The sequence below is a fragment of the Anomaloglossus baeobatrachus genome, chromosome 5 (assembly GCF_048569485.1).
Source record: "Anomaloglossus baeobatrachus isolate aAnoBae1 chromosome 5, aAnoBae1.hap1, whole genome shotgun sequence".
In the NCBI taxonomy this organism is placed as follows: Eukaryota; Metazoa; Chordata; class Amphibia; order Anura; family Aromobatidae; genus Anomaloglossus; species Anomaloglossus baeobatrachus.
In genome coordinates this window covers 194,649,467-194,667,475 of record NC_134357.1, presented here as the reverse complement: position 1 = coordinate 194,667,475, position 18,009 = coordinate 194,649,467, and the positions used below count along the sequence as shown (strand labels likewise).

General features: G+C 46.0%; 1 protein-coding gene across 5 annotated transcripts in view; it reads right to left on the bottom strand.

The window, feature by feature from the left end:
* The window catches only part of DLG5 (discs large MAGUK scaffold protein 5), a 343,229-nt gene that overhangs the window by 123,049 nt on the left and 202,171 nt on the right, over window positions 1-18,009 (bottom strand). For all 5 annotated transcript variants that reach the window (XM_075349077.1, XM_075349073.1, XM_075349078.1 and 2 more), the window contains exons 13-14: window positions 17,168-17,343; window positions 13,617-13,720 (exon numbers count right to left, since the gene is read on the bottom strand). In XM_075349077.1, coding sequence (XP_075205192.1) covers window positions 13,617-13,720; window positions 17,168-17,343 — 280 coding nt within the window. The remainder of the gene's footprint in view (window positions 1-13,616; window positions 13,721-17,167; window positions 17,344-18,009) is intronic.

The following is an 18,009-nucleotide window of genomic DNA, read 5'->3' as shown; positions in this document are numbered from 1 at the left end:
GAGGCCACACAAAGTATTACACTTAAAAGTGTAAAGCCCCTCCCCTTCTGCCTATACACCCCCCGTGCATCACGGGTTCCTCAGTTTTAGTGCAAAAGCAAGAAGGAGGAAAGCTAATAAATTGGTTTAAAGTAACTTCAATCCGAAGAAATTTCGTAGAACTGAAACCATTCAACATGAACAACATGTGTACACGAAAAAACAACAGCCCGAAGGGAACAGGGCGGGTGCTGGGTCTCCCAATTGGAGCTAGAAGAAAAGGAATTTACGGTAAGTAAACAAAATTCCCTTCTTTGTCGCTCCATTGGGAGACCCAGACAATTGGGACGTCCAAAAGCTGTCCCTGGGTGGGTAAAATAATACCTCGTAATAGAGCCGTAAAAACGGCCCGTTCCTACAGGTGGACAACCGCCGCCTGAAGGACTCGTCTACCTAGGCTGGCATCCGCCGAAGCATAGGTATGCACCCGATAGTGTTTGGTGAAAGTGTGCGGGCTCGACCAGGTAGCCGCCTGGCACACCTGCCTGATTGAGATGAAAGGTGGATACCACCTTAGGAAGAAATTCCGGAACCGGGCGCAGCACCACCTTGTCCTGGTGAAACACCAGGAAAGGAGCCTTGCATGACAACGCTGCTAGCTCAGACACTCTCCAAAGTGATGTGACTGCTACTAGGAAGACCACCTTCTGCGAAAGGCGAGAAAGAGAAATATCCTTCAAAGGCTCGGCCCTCAGAACCCTGTTCAGATCTCAGGGTTCTAACGGCCGCCTGTAAGGAGGGACAATGTGACAAAAACCCCCTGCAGGAACATGCGTACCTGAGAAAGCCTGGCAAGACGCTTCTGAAAGAACACAGAAAGCGCTGAGACTTGTCCCTTAAGGGAGCCGAGCGACAAACCTTTTTCCAATCCTGATTGAAGAAAGGAAAGAAAAGTGGGCAAGGCAAATGGCCAGGGAGAAAACCCCTGATCAGAGTACCAAGATAAGAATATCTTCCACGTCCTGTGGTAGATCTTGGCAGACGTTGGTTTCCTGGCCTGTCTCATAGTGGCAATGACCTCTTGAGAAAACCCTGAAGACGCTAGGATCCAGGACTCAATGGCCACACAGTCAGGTTGAGGGCCGCAGAATTCAGATGGAAAAACGGCCCTTGAGACCGCAAGTCTGGTCGGTCTGGTAGTGCCCACGGTTGGCCCACCGTGAGATGCCACAGATCCGGGTACCACGACCTCCTCGGCCAGTCTGGAGCGACGAGAATGGCGCGGCGGCAGTCTGACCTGATCTTGCTTAACACTCTGGACAACAGTGCCAGAGGTGGAAACACATAAGGGAGTTGAAACTGCGACCAATCCTGAACTAAGGCGTCTGCCGCCAGAGCTCTGTGATCGTGAGATCGTGCCATGAATGCCGTGACCTTGTTGTTGTGCCGGGACGCCATTAGGTCGACGTCCGGCATCCCCCAGCGGCAACAGATCTCCTGAAACACGTCCGGGTGAAGGGACCATTCCCCTGCGTCCATGTCCCGGCGACTGAGAAAATCTGCTTCCCAGTTTTCTACGCCCGGGATGTGAACTGCGGATATGGTGGAGGCCATGGCTTCCACCCACATCAAAAACTGCCGGACTTCCTGGAAGGCTTGCCGACTGCGTGTTCCGCCTTGGTGGTTGATGTGAGCCACCGCTGTGGAGTTGTCCGACTGAATTCGGATCTGCTTGCCTTCCAGCCACTGCTGGAACGCTTTTAGGGCAAGATACACTGCCCTGATCTCCAGAACATTGATCTGAAGGGAGGACTCTTGCTGAGTCCACGTACCCTGAGCCCTGTGGTGGAGAAAGACTGCTCCCCACCCTGACAGGCTCGCGTCCGTCGTGACCACCTCCCAGGATGGGAGTAGGAAGGATTTCCCCTTTGACAATGAAGTGGGAAGAAGCCACCACCGAAGGGAAGCTTTGGCTGCCTGAGAGAGGGAGACGTTCCTGTCGAGGGACGTCGACTTCCTGTCCCATTTGCGTAGGATGTCCCATTGAAGAGGACGCAGGTGAAACTGCGCGAAAGGGACTGCCTCCATTGCTGCCCCCATCTTCCCTAGGAAGTGCATGAGGCGCCTCAAGGGGAGTGACTGACCTTGAAGGAGAGATTGCAACCCTGTCTGCAGTGACCGCTGTTTGTTCAGCGGAAGCATCACCATCGCTGAGAGGGTATGAAACTCCATGCCAAGATATGTCAGCGATTGGGCCGGTGTCAGATTTGACTTTGGAAAATTGATGATCCACCCGAAACTCTGGAGAGTCTCCAGAGTAGCGTTGAGGCTGTGTTGGCATGCCTCTTGAGAGGGTGCCTTGACCAGCAGATCGTCTAAGTAAGGGATCACCGAGAGACCCTGAGAGTGGAGGACCGCTACTACTGTAGCCATGACCTTGGTGAAAACCCGTGGGGCTGTCGCCAGGCCGAACGGCAGTGCCACGAACTGAAGGTGTTCGTCTCCTATGGCGAAGCGCAGGAAGCGCTGATGCTCTGGAGCAATCGGTACGTGGAGATAAGCATCTTTGATATCGATCGATGCAGGGAAATCTCCTTGGGACATTGAGGCGATGACGGAGCGGAGGGATTCCATCCGGAAGCGTGGTCTTTACGTGTTTGTTGAGCAGTTTTAGGTCCAGGACAGGACGGAAAGACCCGTCCTTCTTTGGAACCACAAACAGGCTGGCGTAAAAACCGTGACCCTGTTGCTGAAAAGGAACCGGGACCACCACTCCTTCTGCCTTCAGAGTGCCCACCGCCTGCATAAGAGCCTCGGCTCGCTCGGGAGGCGGAGATGTTCTGAAGAATCGAGTCGGAGGACGAGAGCTGAACTCTATCTTGTAACCGTGAGACAGAATGTCTCTCACCCAACGGCCTTTTACCTGTGGCAGCCAGGTGTCGCAAAAGCGGGAGAGCCTGCCACCGACCGAGGATGCGGTGTGAGGAGTCCGAAAGTCATGAGGAAGCCGCCTTGGTAGCGGCACCTCCGGTGGTCTTTTTAGGACGTGACCTAGACCGCCATGATCGGAGTTCCTCTGATCCTTCTGAGGCCTTTTGGACGAGGAGAATTGGGACCTGCCCGCGCCCCGAAAGGACCGAAACCTCGACTGTCCTCTCCTCTGTTGGGGTATGTTTGGTTTGTCCTGGGGTAAGGATGTATCCCTTCCCTTGGATTGTTTGATGATTTCATCCAATCGCTCACCAAACAAGCGGTCGCCAGAAAATGGCAAACTGGTTAAGCACTTTTTTGGAAGCAGAATCTGCCTTCCATTCCCGTAGCCACAAGGCCCTGCGTATTGCCACCGAATTGGCGGATGCAACCGCCGTACGGCTCGCAGAGTCCAGGACAGCATTAATAGCGTAGGACGCAAATGCCGACGTCTGAGAGGTTAGGAACGCCACTTGCGACGCAGACGTACGTGTGACTGCGTCAATTTGCGCTTGACCCGCTGAGATAGCTTGGAGTGCCCATACGGCTGCGACTGCTGGAGCAAAAGACGCGCCGATAGCTTCATAGATGGATTTCAACCAGAGCTCCATCTGTCTGTCAGTGGCATCGTTGAGTGAAGCCCCATCTTCCACTGCAACTATGGATCTAGCCGCCAGTCTGGAGATTGGAGGATCCACCTTGGGACACTGAGCCCAGCCCTTGACCACGTCAGGGGGGAAGGGATAACGTGTATCCTTAAGGCGCTTAGAAAACGCTTATCTGGACAAGCTCGGTGTTTCTGGACTGCCTCTCTGAAGGCAGAGTGGTCCAGAAACATACTCGTTGTACGCTTGGGAAACCTGAAGCGGAATTTCTCCTGCTGAGAAGCTGACTCCTCCACTGGAGGAGCTGAGGGAGAAATATCCACCATTTGAATGATGGACGCGATAAAATCATACACTATGGCGTCCCCATCAGGAGTCTCACGGTTGAGAGCGGCCTCAGGATCAAAATCCTGATCAGCTACCTCCGCTTCATCATACAGAGAGTCCTCCCGCTGAGACCCTGAACAATGTGATGATGTCGAGGGAATTTCCCAGCGAGCTCGCTTAGGCGGTCTGGGGCTGCGGTCCGTGTCAGAGACCTCACCCTGGGATCTATGAGACACCCCGGGAGCACATTGTTGTTCCAATTGAGGGGGACCAGGGTGCAATGATTCAACAGTGCCCATGGTCTGAGATACCGGTCTGGACTGCAAGGCTTCTAGTATCTTAGCCATAGTCTCAGAAAGTCTATCAGTAAAAACTGCAAACTCCGTCCCCGTCACCTGGTCAGTGTTAGCAGGTGGTTCCCCCTGGGCCACCCTTAGCAGAGGCTCCGGCTGAGTAAGTGCCACAGGGGCCGAGCATTGCACACAATGAGGGTCAGTGGAACCTGCCGGCAGTATAGCCGTACATGCGGCGCAGGCAGCATAGTAAGCCTGTGCTTTGGCACCCTTGCTTTATGTGGACGACATGCTGTTGTCTCCTCTGAGCAATCCAGGAGGGTATATAGCCAAAAATCAACCGTGCACTATACAGTGTAAAGTATAGCCTATAAGCATATAATCTATATGTACACTTCTGCACTAGTGGGGCCAGCACCTCAGGTGCTGCTTACCGCCCGCTCAAAGCGGTTGTGTTGATCACCAGAATCACTGCCTGGGTCTCCCAGCGCTTGTCTCCCCTCTCCAGCGTCAGACGAGCTGACAGGAATGGCTGCCGGCGTCCTGAGGAGAGGAGGGGGCCGTGGGCGTGCCCTAGAAAGTGCGGGAATCCGGTGCCCCACTGTGCACAGTGAGGGGGGTGGACTATGCAAAGCACGTTCCAGCCCTCAGCGCTGACGTCCTGTACAGCGTCTCGCCCTTCCCCTGACTGGCAGGCCTGGGGGCGGGAAAAGAGTGAGACTAGGCCGCAAAAGCCGGGGACTAAAGTTATAAGCGCGGCCGGCGTATAAGCGCGGTCGGCGCGGTAGTCCCCGGCGTACTAACACTCCCAGGCGCGCTGCAGTGTGAAATGGCAGCGCGCGGTCAGCGCGGTAGTCCCCAGTAAACTAACACACCCAGCCACGCTGCAGTGTGTGATGGCACAAGCGCGGTCAGCGCTGCGGTCCCCGGCGCACTAACACACCCAGCAATGCTGGAGTGTTTCTGTGCGCGGTCCCCACGGGGACACAGAGTACCTCAAAGTAGCAGGGCCTTGTCCCTGACGATACTCGGCTCCTTGTCCAGCAGAGTCCCCAGGGGCTGTGGATGGAGCACGGTCTCAGTGCCTGGAGACCGATTAGGATCCCACTTCACCCAGAGCCCATCAAGGGATGGGGAAGGAAAACAGCATGTGGGCTCCAGCCTCCGTACCCGCAATGGATACCTCTACCTTAACAACACCGCCGACAAGAGTGGGGTGAGAAGGGAGCATGCTGGGGGCCCTGTTATGGGCCCTCTTTTCTTCCATCCGACATAGTCAGCAGCTGCTGCTGACTAAGCTGTGGAGCTATGCGTGGATGTCTGCCTCCTTCGCACAAAGCATGAAAACTGAGGAACCCGTGATGCACGGGGGGTGTATAGGCAGAAGGGGAGGGGCTTTACACTTTTAAGTGTAATACTTTGTGTGGCCTCCGGAGGCAGAAGCTATACACCCAATTGTCTGGGTCTCCCAATGGAGCGACAAAGAAAGGTACTAAATTTGAAGAGAATGTTGCATTTTGTGGCAAATCCTGACGTCCAGGATTTTTTTCAATATTTTTTTTTTATTTTCAGCACACCAAAATACATGGAAATTAGATGAAAATAATCAAAGATCTTTTTAGTCGCAGACCTGTGTATCCATGTCAATTGTAATGGGTACAGATACAGTATAAGGGTGGCTTTACATGCTGCGATATCCGGCCCGATATCGCTAGCATGCGACCCACCCCCATCGTTTGTGCGAAACGGGCATATCGCTGCCCGTCGCGCACAAAATCTGGCACCCCCGTCACACATACTTACCTGCATAGCGACGTCGCTGTGACCGGCGTACCGCCTCCTTTCTAAGGGGGCGGTCCGTTCGGCGTCACAGCGACGTCACTAAGCGGCCGCCCAATGAAAGCGGAGGGGCGGAGATGAGCAGGACGTAACATCCCGCCCACCTCCTTTCTTCCGCATTGTGGCCGGAGGCAGGTAAGGAGATGTTCCTCGTTCCTGCGGCGTCACATGTAGCGATGTGCACTGCCGCAGGAACGAGGAACAACTTCGCCCCTGCGACAGCAGCGATAACTGGCAGCGGACCCCCATGTTAACGAGGAGCGATTTTGGATGTTTTTGCAACGATCCAAAATCGCTCCTAGGAGTCACACGCTACGACATCGCTACAGCGGCCGGATGTGCGTCACAAAATCCGTGACCCCAACGAGATCGCTGTAGTGAAATCGTAGCGTGTAAAGCTCGCTTAACACAATCTACTTTATAACAATTATATAACCTAGCGCCGAAGCATGTTTAAAAATTACCTGTATCTTGATCAAAAGTGGCAAGTATTTGCTTCTATTTTATTCCCAGTTGCTTCCCTGAATATTCATTTTTTTGTAAGGTCTTTACAAGGGTGCATGTCTCTCAGGATTTTCTGGGGCCTTACCTTTAGGCTGCTCTTCAAGCACTGCCCCCGTTGTAAAGACAATAAAAATTAGCACTAAATAAAAAGAACCACCATATGGCAGACTTAAAAAAACAACAGATTACTCAGGGGAGCACTAGAGAGCACTGCCGATAGATCCATCTTTAAAGGGAATCTGCCAGCACAATTGATGATTATTGGGGGGACACAGGACGATGCAATTTTCCAAAGCAGTCTTTAAGGGTGGGATAACAATAGAAAATGCAGCTTGTAAATTGAACCACTGTCTACAGGAATCTTCATCTTAATGTAGTGTCAACAAATTTATAAATAATATATATAAATAAAGTTTGCAAAAGTGTGAAGTGACCTGGCCCTGTAATGAAATGTCCATGATGGCCACCCCACTTGGTTAGCCTGTGCCATCACATGGAAGGCATGGCACCTTGCCCTTTGAGTGGCAGAATTCATAGGCTCAGGTTATGGTGGTAATGTATGCGAACAGGAATGAACTGTAACGCTCTGGAAGGATGAAAAGGGATTTCAAGCATCAAGAAAGTGGCAATTTGACACAGATAAACACATACTGTCCACCCCTCAACTGGACTATGGAAGGCCTTCAACATGTGATTTAATGGAGGGGAAAAAATAAAATGGAAAACCAAAACCACCTTTGGAAAAAATGAAGGGACTGGCATAACAATTACTTTGTCCTGATGGAAAACTGATCATTGAGACTTAAAAGGCAATACTGCCAATTCCAAAACTTGTTTAATGGAAAATTGAATTGCTAGTGGCTATTACCTGCAAAACAGTATGTATAAAAAGATAATGCAAAGAAAATCAAAAAGTACATGACTTGACTGCAGTACCTAAATGACCAAAATTTAGGTCCTTAGGTAACGTAGGATCATAAATGCAAGAATGTGCGAACAGTAGACTGGCTGCCAACGAGCACTCAAACAAAATAGAGAAGGCCCTGTTCTTTGAGACCGTTTCAACTGGGGCTGAAATCCAATCGACCCAGGAAGAATGAAAGTAACTGGGCGAATAACTTTAACGGACTTAACAACAATAGAAGTAAGTCTTCCAGGTTCTGTCTAGATATGGCAGGAGAACAGTTTTCTAACCTTAATCAAGATCTGAAGGGTTCAGTCTTAAAAAACTAAAAATGCTTAAACAGCCACGCTATTAAATACAGCATAGCTAAATTTAGGTGGATGTGCCGTCTTGGAGGAGAAAATCTTGTCAAAGACATCACAGATCAGTGGCTAGGAGGTTGACAAAATCTGCACACCATGCCTGTTTGGACCCTCCGTTTTAACCTACACAAGTAGCTAAGGAAGCACTGTAAGGGAAGAGTAGATGTTGGAAAGCTTGAACTGGCTCCATAGGATAATCAGAGCTTCGTAGTGGACAGTGCCTTTTTCAAGAGATGATCAAGACAAAGAATTGCTATCCATGGAGTAAAGAATAACCAAGATCTTTGTGAAAATCAGTGAAACAATCGCTAGAATGATAGGAAGGACCAAGAACTGGTAGTGGGAAGCTTCAATAAAGCGAAGAAAGTTCTGGTGGGTTTAAAAGACTGGAATGTGAAGTTATGCATCTTTGATGTCTGTGAATAACATAAATTCTCCCTGTACCACCAATGTAATTAATGTCCTGAGAAAATCAATCCGGAAATGTTGAAGTGCTCGAGATCTGGGACAGGGTGAACCGTGTCGTCCTTTTTGGGAACCACAAAAAGATTTGAATAAGAACCACAAAAACGTTATAAATTAGGAACAGGGCACTACTACCCCTTGCTTGATAGGCTTTGCAAAAGAAACCGTTTGGGGGCATGGAAGAGAATTCTATTCTGCAGACTGTTAAAGGGAACCTGTCAGGTCTGATATGCACCCAGAACCACAAGCAGTTCTGGGTGCATATTGCTATTCCCTACCTAACCATCCCTGCATCTGGTAGCAAAGATAAAGAGATCTTTAGAAAACTTATTTCTAAAGCTCTTTTATCGTATGCTAATGAGCTCAGGGACTAGTCCCAAGGGCGTTGCTTCCCTTGCTAGTCGGCCCCATTAGCATGTTAGTATGCCCACAGGGACGTACTAACATGTTAGTGAATATGAAGCATCAGAGGATGGTCGCGCTCACCTCTCAGCTGCAATCGCCGCCCGATGCTGGATTTCGTCTCAGTGCGCATGATCCCGGACTTTCAGTCACGTGCACTACTTCAGTTTGAATCATGGATACGTACACACGGCTTCATTGTGCACATGACCGAAACTCTGGGGTCATGCGCACTGAGTCAAAATCCAGCGTTGGGCAGCGATGGCAGTGGAGAGGTGAGTGAGATCATCCTCTTACGCTGCGCAATCATTAGCAGGATAGCACATCTACAGGGGTGTGCTAACATGCTAATGGGGCCAACTAGCAAGGGAAACAACACCCTTGGGACTAGTCTCCGCGCTCAATAGCATACGATAAAAGATCTTTAAAAATACTTTTTCTAAAGATCTCTTTATCTACGCTACCATATGCAGTGACGGTTAGGCAGGCATTAGACATATGCACCCCAGAATTGCTCGTGGTTCTAGGTGCATATTGACCCGACAGGTTCCCTTTAAAATCGCCTTGCTTATCTAGGAATCTTGCATGTGGTAGAACCAGACATACTTGCACGGGAGAAGAAATTCCCACCACTCTGACCAGGTTGGGTGGAGGCTGCTCTTCATGTCGAGGTGGGCTTGGCTAAGGCAGATGTAGGTTAGGTTCCCACAATGAGCTTTTTGGCAAATTTTTGATGTTGCAGAGTTTCTACACAATTTATGCACCTATTATTTAAATTAAGTTAATTGTGATTTTTCATTGCTCTTTTAACACGCATATTTATCACTGCGGTTTTTGTCTCTATTTGGTGTGATATGCTTTAAAGAAAGCTTCTTTGTTTTTGAAACTTCTTGGGATTTGGCTTTGACAAAACTTTATTGATATTTTTAGGTGTAATTACGTGTTTTTGACGCATTTCAAGGGCGGAAATGCACTAAAAAACGCATGTTAGTTGTTTACATGTGGATTTTCGGCATCTAATGCACGTCTATAGTGAAAATCTGCACAGAAAACTCAGCGTATCAGCAAGCATAATTGACATGCTGCAGATTTGAAATATGTACCACAGATGAGTAAAAAAGAAGCACAGTAGGCATGAGATTTCTATAAATTCCATCCATGTTACTGGTAAAATGCTGCGTTTTTGATGCAGCAAAAATATGCAGTTTTACAAACTCAATGATAAGCTCATAGTGGGAATGTAGCCTTGGATATCTGTTGGCATGGGCATCATGGTGGGGAGAGTTTAAAGAAGGACATATTTTTCTGGTGCTCAGCTTGCTGTGTCTTGCAACCAAGATGTGGGCAGGAAGAGCAGCACAAGGAAAAGAAATGTTGTGTTCTGTTGTAGTGTTCTGAATCTTCTCTGAGCAGCAGAACAAATTTGCTTGTTTTGAGGAAGGCGAGTAATCATTAAAGCTATTGTTTTCCAGATTATTTCATCCAATAAGTCGGGAACCCGTATGTATGGGAGTCTTTTTTGAAACAGCATTCGCTGACCAGCATTTCAACAATAATGAGTGGCAAATTACTTCAGAGAGGTCAGATGAGCCTTGAAGTGTGAAAGGATGGCTCACTAATATATTTACCTGCTTTGGAGATCCATTTAGCAAGGTTTGCCAAATCAGTTTGTAAAGGTTCAGATAGAATGTTGTCCTGTAACGGTTTTGCCAAGCTAGTGTTGACTTTGCCGTTCCCGCAAATGGTGAACATTGGCTTTAAAGCCAACCCTGCAATATCAAAGGGAGATTTGGCAAATGATTTGATTTTTCACTCTCAAGTCCTGGAATGAACATGTATCTGCCATGGGTAATGTCTTATATTTTGCCAGATAGGAAACTGGTGGGTTCATGATAGGTGAGGAAGACCATCTGTCTAATGAGTTTTTTGTAGGGGATACATTTCCTAACTTTTTGGATACAATAATGTTGCTCAGTTCCATGCCAGACATAAAGCGAGCATTAGCATACTGCCCACCAGGGAGGAAAAAACGGCATCCTGAGGCACAGGTGCCATGGCTTTATAGCCGATGCTGCATGAGGTAGCAGAGCTCCTCTGGAGTTGTTGAGCCGAGTTAACTCAATGGCTCCATTTGATAAAGCCAAACCACCATCGTAACTTGTTCGTCAAAATAGAAACATTTTTTGAAAAATTGATCTGTAATAAAAGACATCCTCATTTCTTGTGTTTATAAAAAAAGAAATAAAAAAATAATGACGTAAACACTTTACTCACCTAGAAAAACCCTGCGGTGGCTGTCTGTTTTCTAGCTGAGTAACACTTGGAGCCTTTTCCCTTAGGCGTGGAAGATGGCAGAGGAAACTACTCAAGAACAGCGAGTAATCCTATGGCTGGTGGACGGTAGCAGAGGAGGGCTCTGCTGGTATCCTTTTCTTATCTAATATATAAAGCTGAGTGTATGTGTGTATCTATAAATGTATGTCCGCTTTACAATCACAAAAGTTTACACAGACACCCCATGGGACTCAGGGAACGTCATAGGCTATGTTTTGACAAGAAAATTTAACCCAGCGGTTTACAGTTGCTCTCCAAAAAACCTGCCTCCATTAAAGTGAATGAAGTTGCGACCTACAGGCTATTAATAGCAGCTGTGAGTTGTTGCTATAGGAACAAGGAAATTGTTAGTATATGGAGCTTATGTGTGGGGAGAGAGACAGACCGGGGGAAAGAGACAGACCGGGGGAAAGAGACAGACCGGGGGAAAGAGACAGACCGGGGGAAAGAGACAGACCGGGGGAAAGAGACAGACCGGGGGAAAGAGACAGACCGGGGGAAAGAGACAGACCGGGGGAAAGAGACAGACCGGGGGAAAGAGACAGACCGGGGGAAAGAGACAGACCGGGGGAAAGAGACAGACCGGGGGAAAGAGACAGACCGGGGGAAAGAGACAGACCGGGGGAAAGAGACAGACCGGGGGAAAGAGACAGACCGGGGGAAAGAGACAGACCGGGGGAAAGAGACAGACCGGGGGAAAGAGACAGACCGGGGGAAAGAGACAGACCGGGGGAAAGAGACAGACCGGGGGAAAGAGACAGACCGGGGGAAAGAGACAGACCGACATGGATAGAGACAGAGACACACCTTGATAGAGACAGAGACACACATAGATAGATAGATACAGACAGAGATAGACAGACAGACAGAGACACACACAGAGAAACACACACACACAGACACAGAGACAAAGAGACAGAGGAAAAATCTGTATTCATTGAAGAATTTCCCATTACTGAGATAAGAAATGGCAGTTGTAACGGATGAGAATCTATGTAGATATAAGAGAAAGGATGAGGGTCAGAGCTCTGCTTCTAGATTCTCCCTCTTCTTCTAGCTGCTCCCACCTGCCATCATAATAGAATTATTAGTAACAGCTGCCATCTCCTATCTCAGTAATGGGAAAGTCTTCACTGAATACAGATTTTTCCTCAGAACAGAGATCTTTGATAATGACTGATCAATTTTTGCAGAGAAAGAAGCAAATTTGTCTGATAAGAAATATTACAAAGTTGCTTATTTTGATGTGTACTATCAATTTAAGGGGAAAAAAAATACGCTTTAACTACTTTTTGTCTCCCTCCTAGTGGCCATGGTTCTGCATCCCAAAACAGCAGATGAAAAATAAGGGTAATATGGGTATGGATGGCATATTTCAGAGGGCACCATGACCACAACAACAGTTTAAAAAGAAAGGTAGGTGGGTGAGTGGGTCATTCTGACAGACTCCTTTTAAAAGACTACATACAGAGACCCCTACTGTTTCAACCCATCTTCAGCAGCATCTTCAGGGGCAATGCCATAGAACACTGTAAATCTAAATCCCTATATATTTATTGTCCCAATCTAAAACTAATTTCTAATATACGGCTGTATTAAAAATTTCCTAGCCTTCCCCGACTACACTATACTACTACTATTCATTTTTTTCCTACTTCCTGTCTGACGACATTTCGTTTGAGAATCCCAGTGCATGCCGAGATACTCAACAAAGCATCATCAGGGTACAGAGGCTGTGGGGGGGAAAAAAAAAATCAATAATAGTTAGTGTAGTCAGGGAAGGCTAGGGAATTTCTAATACAGCTGTATTGGAAATTAGTTTTGATTGGGGCAGTAAATTAATAGGAAATTTCTTTAGCCTTTAGACCACTCCTTTACTAAAGCTTCCTAAGTCACTCCCATGCGGGGAAGGAGGCATAGTCACTGAGAACAGTAATTGGCCGCAGTGGTCAACTGCGTTGTACGCATGATTTCACAACTAGAACCTGTAAACAATTAATGGGATCAGTGACTGAGAGGCTTTACTGCTGAAGTGGGGGAGGGTTAATATTGCTGTACTTCTTATTTTCAACATATTAAAGTATATAACCTGAAGAAAGTTGAAAGTTGAAAACCACATTTAAACAAAAATAAGCTTTACTTGCTAAAACCACAATACTGATTTGATCTTCACCATACCTAACAGACCAAAGTGATTTTGTCTGGATTACTGGTCAATCTTTTATGCAAGCATGAGATTATTCCATCACATTTCAGGCTGTTGGCAGCATGGGCAGCACGGTGGCTCAGTGGTTAGCACTGGAGTCTTGCAGCAGTGGGGTCCTGGGTTCAAATCCCACCAAGGACACCATCTGCAAGGAGTTCTCCCCGTGTTTGCGTGGGTTTCCTATGGGTACCCCGGTTTCCTCCCACAATCAAAAAAAAAAAAAAACACTCATAGGGAACCTAGATTGTGAGCCCCAATGGGGACAGTGTTGTCATTGTAGGTTAAGCGCTTTGGAATGAACAGCTCTATATAAATGAATAAATATTATTAAATTATTGTAGCATAGCATATGATATTAATGTACAATGTAGGTTTCAGCTGTATAGCTTTGTAAATTGAGTTTATAGAAAATTTGTTGATACTCACAGCTACTACTCTGTCACCAATGGTGAGAGATCCTTCTTTGGCAGCAGGACTACCAGGCATCACAGATGCCACCAATACGCCGGTCTCCAAAGAAATTCCACTATCTATAACAGAGGAAACAGTTGTAGATGCTGTTCTAGTTATGTTACACAGTAATATGAGTATATTAAAAGATGCTAACAAAGTCAGGTAAATGTTGCATCTTCACATCTATAACCAAAAACTAAAGCCATGCCGAAAAGCCATTACATTTATACCCCTCTCACATTTCAGGGAAACAAGGTCAGTATGGGTAAAAGAAGTACTGAATACGTCAACGATTTTCTAAGTGTGTGTGTGTGTGTGTGTGTGTGTGTGTGTGTGTGTGTGTGTGTGTGTATATATTATATATATATATATATATATATATATATATATATATATATATATATATATTTTATATATATATATATATATATATATATATATATTTCTAAAAGCTGCTATTGTCATGAGTTTCTCACCAGATGTCAGTAACGATCTATCCAATGCACACAGGCAAAGAAATTAAACCATAGTTGTCCATACATTTTATGATGTGTAATAATAAGAAGTGACACAAGGAAAAAGTATTGCACACACTTACTCAATTTTTTTTAATACTACTTTCAAAAGCCTTTGTTGGTGATGAGTACTTCGACACCTCTCCTGCTTTGAGAAACTAGTCGCATGCACTGCTCAGGTGTGATTTTAACCCATTCTTCCACACAAACACGCTTCAAATCCTGAGGTCCCATAGTCTCTTTCTATGAACTCTAAGCCTTAGTTCATTCCATACATTTTCTATTGGGCAGGTGATTGGCTGGGACATTCTTTATTTTCTTTCTCTGAAACCAATTGAGAGGTTTGTGGTCTATGTGTTTGGGATTATTGTCCTGCTGAAATGTCCACCTTTGTTTCATCTGCAGTATCCTGGTAGATGACAACAGATTTTTATCAAGAATGTCTTCATACGGCAGTTTCAGTCACTGATTTGCACTGTAAACACATCCCAGCACTGACTAACAGCTGGGTCTAATACTAGGCGGCTGTTAGTCAGTACAGGGGACGTGGTTAGAACCCCCGCTCCCTATACACAAAGCAGTGACTGAACCTGCACCGGCGCATCCTCTGTGATTGAAACCCAAACGCTGTTGGAAGGATTAAGGTTCTTTTCCTACTAAGTTTAATGTGCAGGTGATGGCTAGGATTCAAGCGCTATTGACCTGCAGATTAGCCCCATATCTGCATGTTAATAAATGTTTTTACATGCGACAGGTTCCCTTCAAAACACGCTTGAACATACTTTGTATTCAGCAATAGACTTTTGCATGGTAACCATGCATACAGGCAATGGAGGTTGAGTGCTATACGCTTTGTTTTCATTGAAACAATTGCATCTGCTGATTCTAGGTCTTGCTGTACATCTCCACAGGTGGTCCTTAGCTCCTGGATAACTCTTCTGATAATTATTTACACTCCTGTTTGAAATCTTGCTGGGAGCACCTGGTCGTGGTTGGTTTATGGTGAAATGATGTTCTTTCCAATTCCAGATCATTGCCCAAACAGTGCTCATTGGACCCTGCAATAGCTTAGATATTCTTCTATAACCAATGTCATCAGTTTGTTGCACCAATAAGGTTGTGATGCTCTTAAAACTGCTCACTAGTTTTACTAGTCATGAGAAGTTTCTTGTCTGGCACCTTGGTAATGAGAAACTTTTATAGGGTATCAGTTTAACCAGCTGATAAGATTTTCAAAAAGTGGCAGGATTGCTAATTACTGATAGATTTCAACTGATGTCATGGCTTTTTGAACCTCTCTTTCGTAATGTGTTCAATACTTTTCCCTGTCTGATTTCTCATTATTAAAGGGAACCTGTTAGGTCCCATATACACCCAGAACCATGAGCACTTCTGGGTGCATATTAGTGACACATACTTCAGTCTTGATGGCACCCAATGGAGGATGGATGCGCACTGCGCATAATCCTGAGTCCCCGGGACTTCTGATCATGCGCACTAAATTGATGCTGGGTGTAAGTTTCCTGGCTTCAGTGAGGTATAGTGCGCATGACCAGAAGTACCGGGGACTCCGGATCATGCGCAGTGCGCAATTGTACCTATAGAATTAGATTTACTTAGAAAACTGGTGACATGTTCAATACTTATTTCACTCACTGTATATGAATGAGAGTCACAGATGCAATACGGTCAGATTTTGCCTAATAAATATTCAATTCTGCAATCTCAAATACTACCAATAATTCTGATGAAGATTAGGTAATCTTTAGGGTATATGATTGCAATTCACGGGATTATTTAAATTACTTCCTGACAGATGACACTATACAAAATTGTGTTTTATTTATTACAACTGTCGACTTAAACAGACCCCCGTTTAGTTTCTGGATTGTTTTCCAGAATAGCCTTCTCAACACAATCAAAAATTGTTGGAATGGATTCATTTATATGTCTAAGGGGCACTTTGCACAATGACATCGCAAGCCGATGCTTGCGATGCCGAGCACAATAGTCCCCGCCCCTGTCGCAGCAGCGATATCGTGTGATAGCAGCCGTAGCGAACATTATCGCTTTGGCAGTTTCACATGGACTCACCTGCCTTGCGACGTCGATCTGGCCGGCGACCCGCCTCCTTATTAAGGGGGTGGGTCGTGCGGCGTCATAGCGACGTCACATGGCAGGCGGCCAATAGAAGCGGAGGGGCGGAGATGAGCGGGACATAAACATCCCGCCCACCTCCTCTGTCCTTCCGCATAGCCGGCGTGAGCTGTAGGACGCAGGTAGGAGATGTTCCTCGCTCCTGCATCTTCACACACAGCGATGTGTGCTGCCGCAGGAACGAGGAACAACATCGTACCTGTCGCAGTCGCGTAATTATGGAATTCCCAGACACTACACCGATGATATGATTACGACTATTTTGCGCTCGTTAATCGTATCATCTAGGATTTACACACTACGATGTCGAGTACGACGCCGGAAGTGCGTCACTTTCGTCATGACCCCTCCGTCATCGCACCTGGGATGTCGTAGTGTGCAAAGTGCCCCTAAGAGTACTTTTATTTCTGTATTGAAATTAACTGTCCTGTCAGCATTCTCCCATTCAGCACTGTGGCAGGGCTTAAAGGGAACCTGTCACGTCATTTATGTGTCCTAACCTAGTAGCAGTGTGATGTGTGGCCTAGTAACCCCTTCCTACCCATCCCTGTGTTGTAATATTGTGTAATGTGCATGTATAAAAATATGTTTTATTACTTATATGTACCCTATGTAAATGAGCAGGGGCTCTAGCTCCATGGGCATCGCATCGCCCTGTGGGCGTTTGCATGTTTTCCCTGGTATCACGCCCCTGTGGGCGTGATACCATGGATTTACATGAGCGACGTCCCGTCGCTCCTTGAGATCCGGTGCGTGCGCACTTACCATTCCCGCACTTAAAGGTACACTTAAAGCCTTTAATAAAAGACTAGACATTATTTATCATTATGGAAATAGTTCAGAAATCCTAACCTTTCTGATTTCCCAGGTTGATATGCAAGGGTGTGACTATACGATTTCCAAGAGACTTTCTTCTCCGTATTACCATGTTGATGACATCCCCACCACTAAGGACAGCTTTTATCAACTGTTTTCGGTCCTTATTGGTAAGATCCACATCATTTATCTTCAAAAGACAGTCATTCACCCTGGAACAAGAGAAGGAAAAAACTGAGTTTCTGTAAAATATATAGCCTTTCACCAGAGAAGACTGTGAACAGAGTCCCAACTAAATATCAAAGCTACATACATAAAATACTAAACTGCAGTGTAGATAAATTGGTCACATTCATTAGTTTTATCAGGGAACACTCCCATTAAATGTAAAATATTGTCTTCATCTTTATCAAGTGGTGTTCACCTAGTTTTTTTTAAGCCTAATTATGTGTATTAACAAAAAAAAATTCATAATCTATTACTTGATTTGAAAGGTGTCTGAAATGAACAAATAAACATTCTCTATTGAGCATCTTAAATTAAGTAATCAGATTTTTTTTTTTTTATAACTCCCCTAGAGATAGTATGAAATGGCACTGGTTACCTTCAGAAGACTACAATGTTATACCATGCAGATGAAGAGACCTAGAGAGTCTTGAAGTCTTGCTTTAGAATATAAAATATTTTATTTTTGTTAGCAACTAAAAGGTCTTATGTCTACAAGATTTTGATTTGGTTTCTCTTCGATCTTGTATTCAGAAGGAATGGGATACTCAGGAACTTTGAACAAGTGATAAAGTACTATCACCCAAGCTGTGGATAGGTGATATATTTTTATTGTGGGGGGAAACAAAATGTGCAACTAATGACAAATTCTG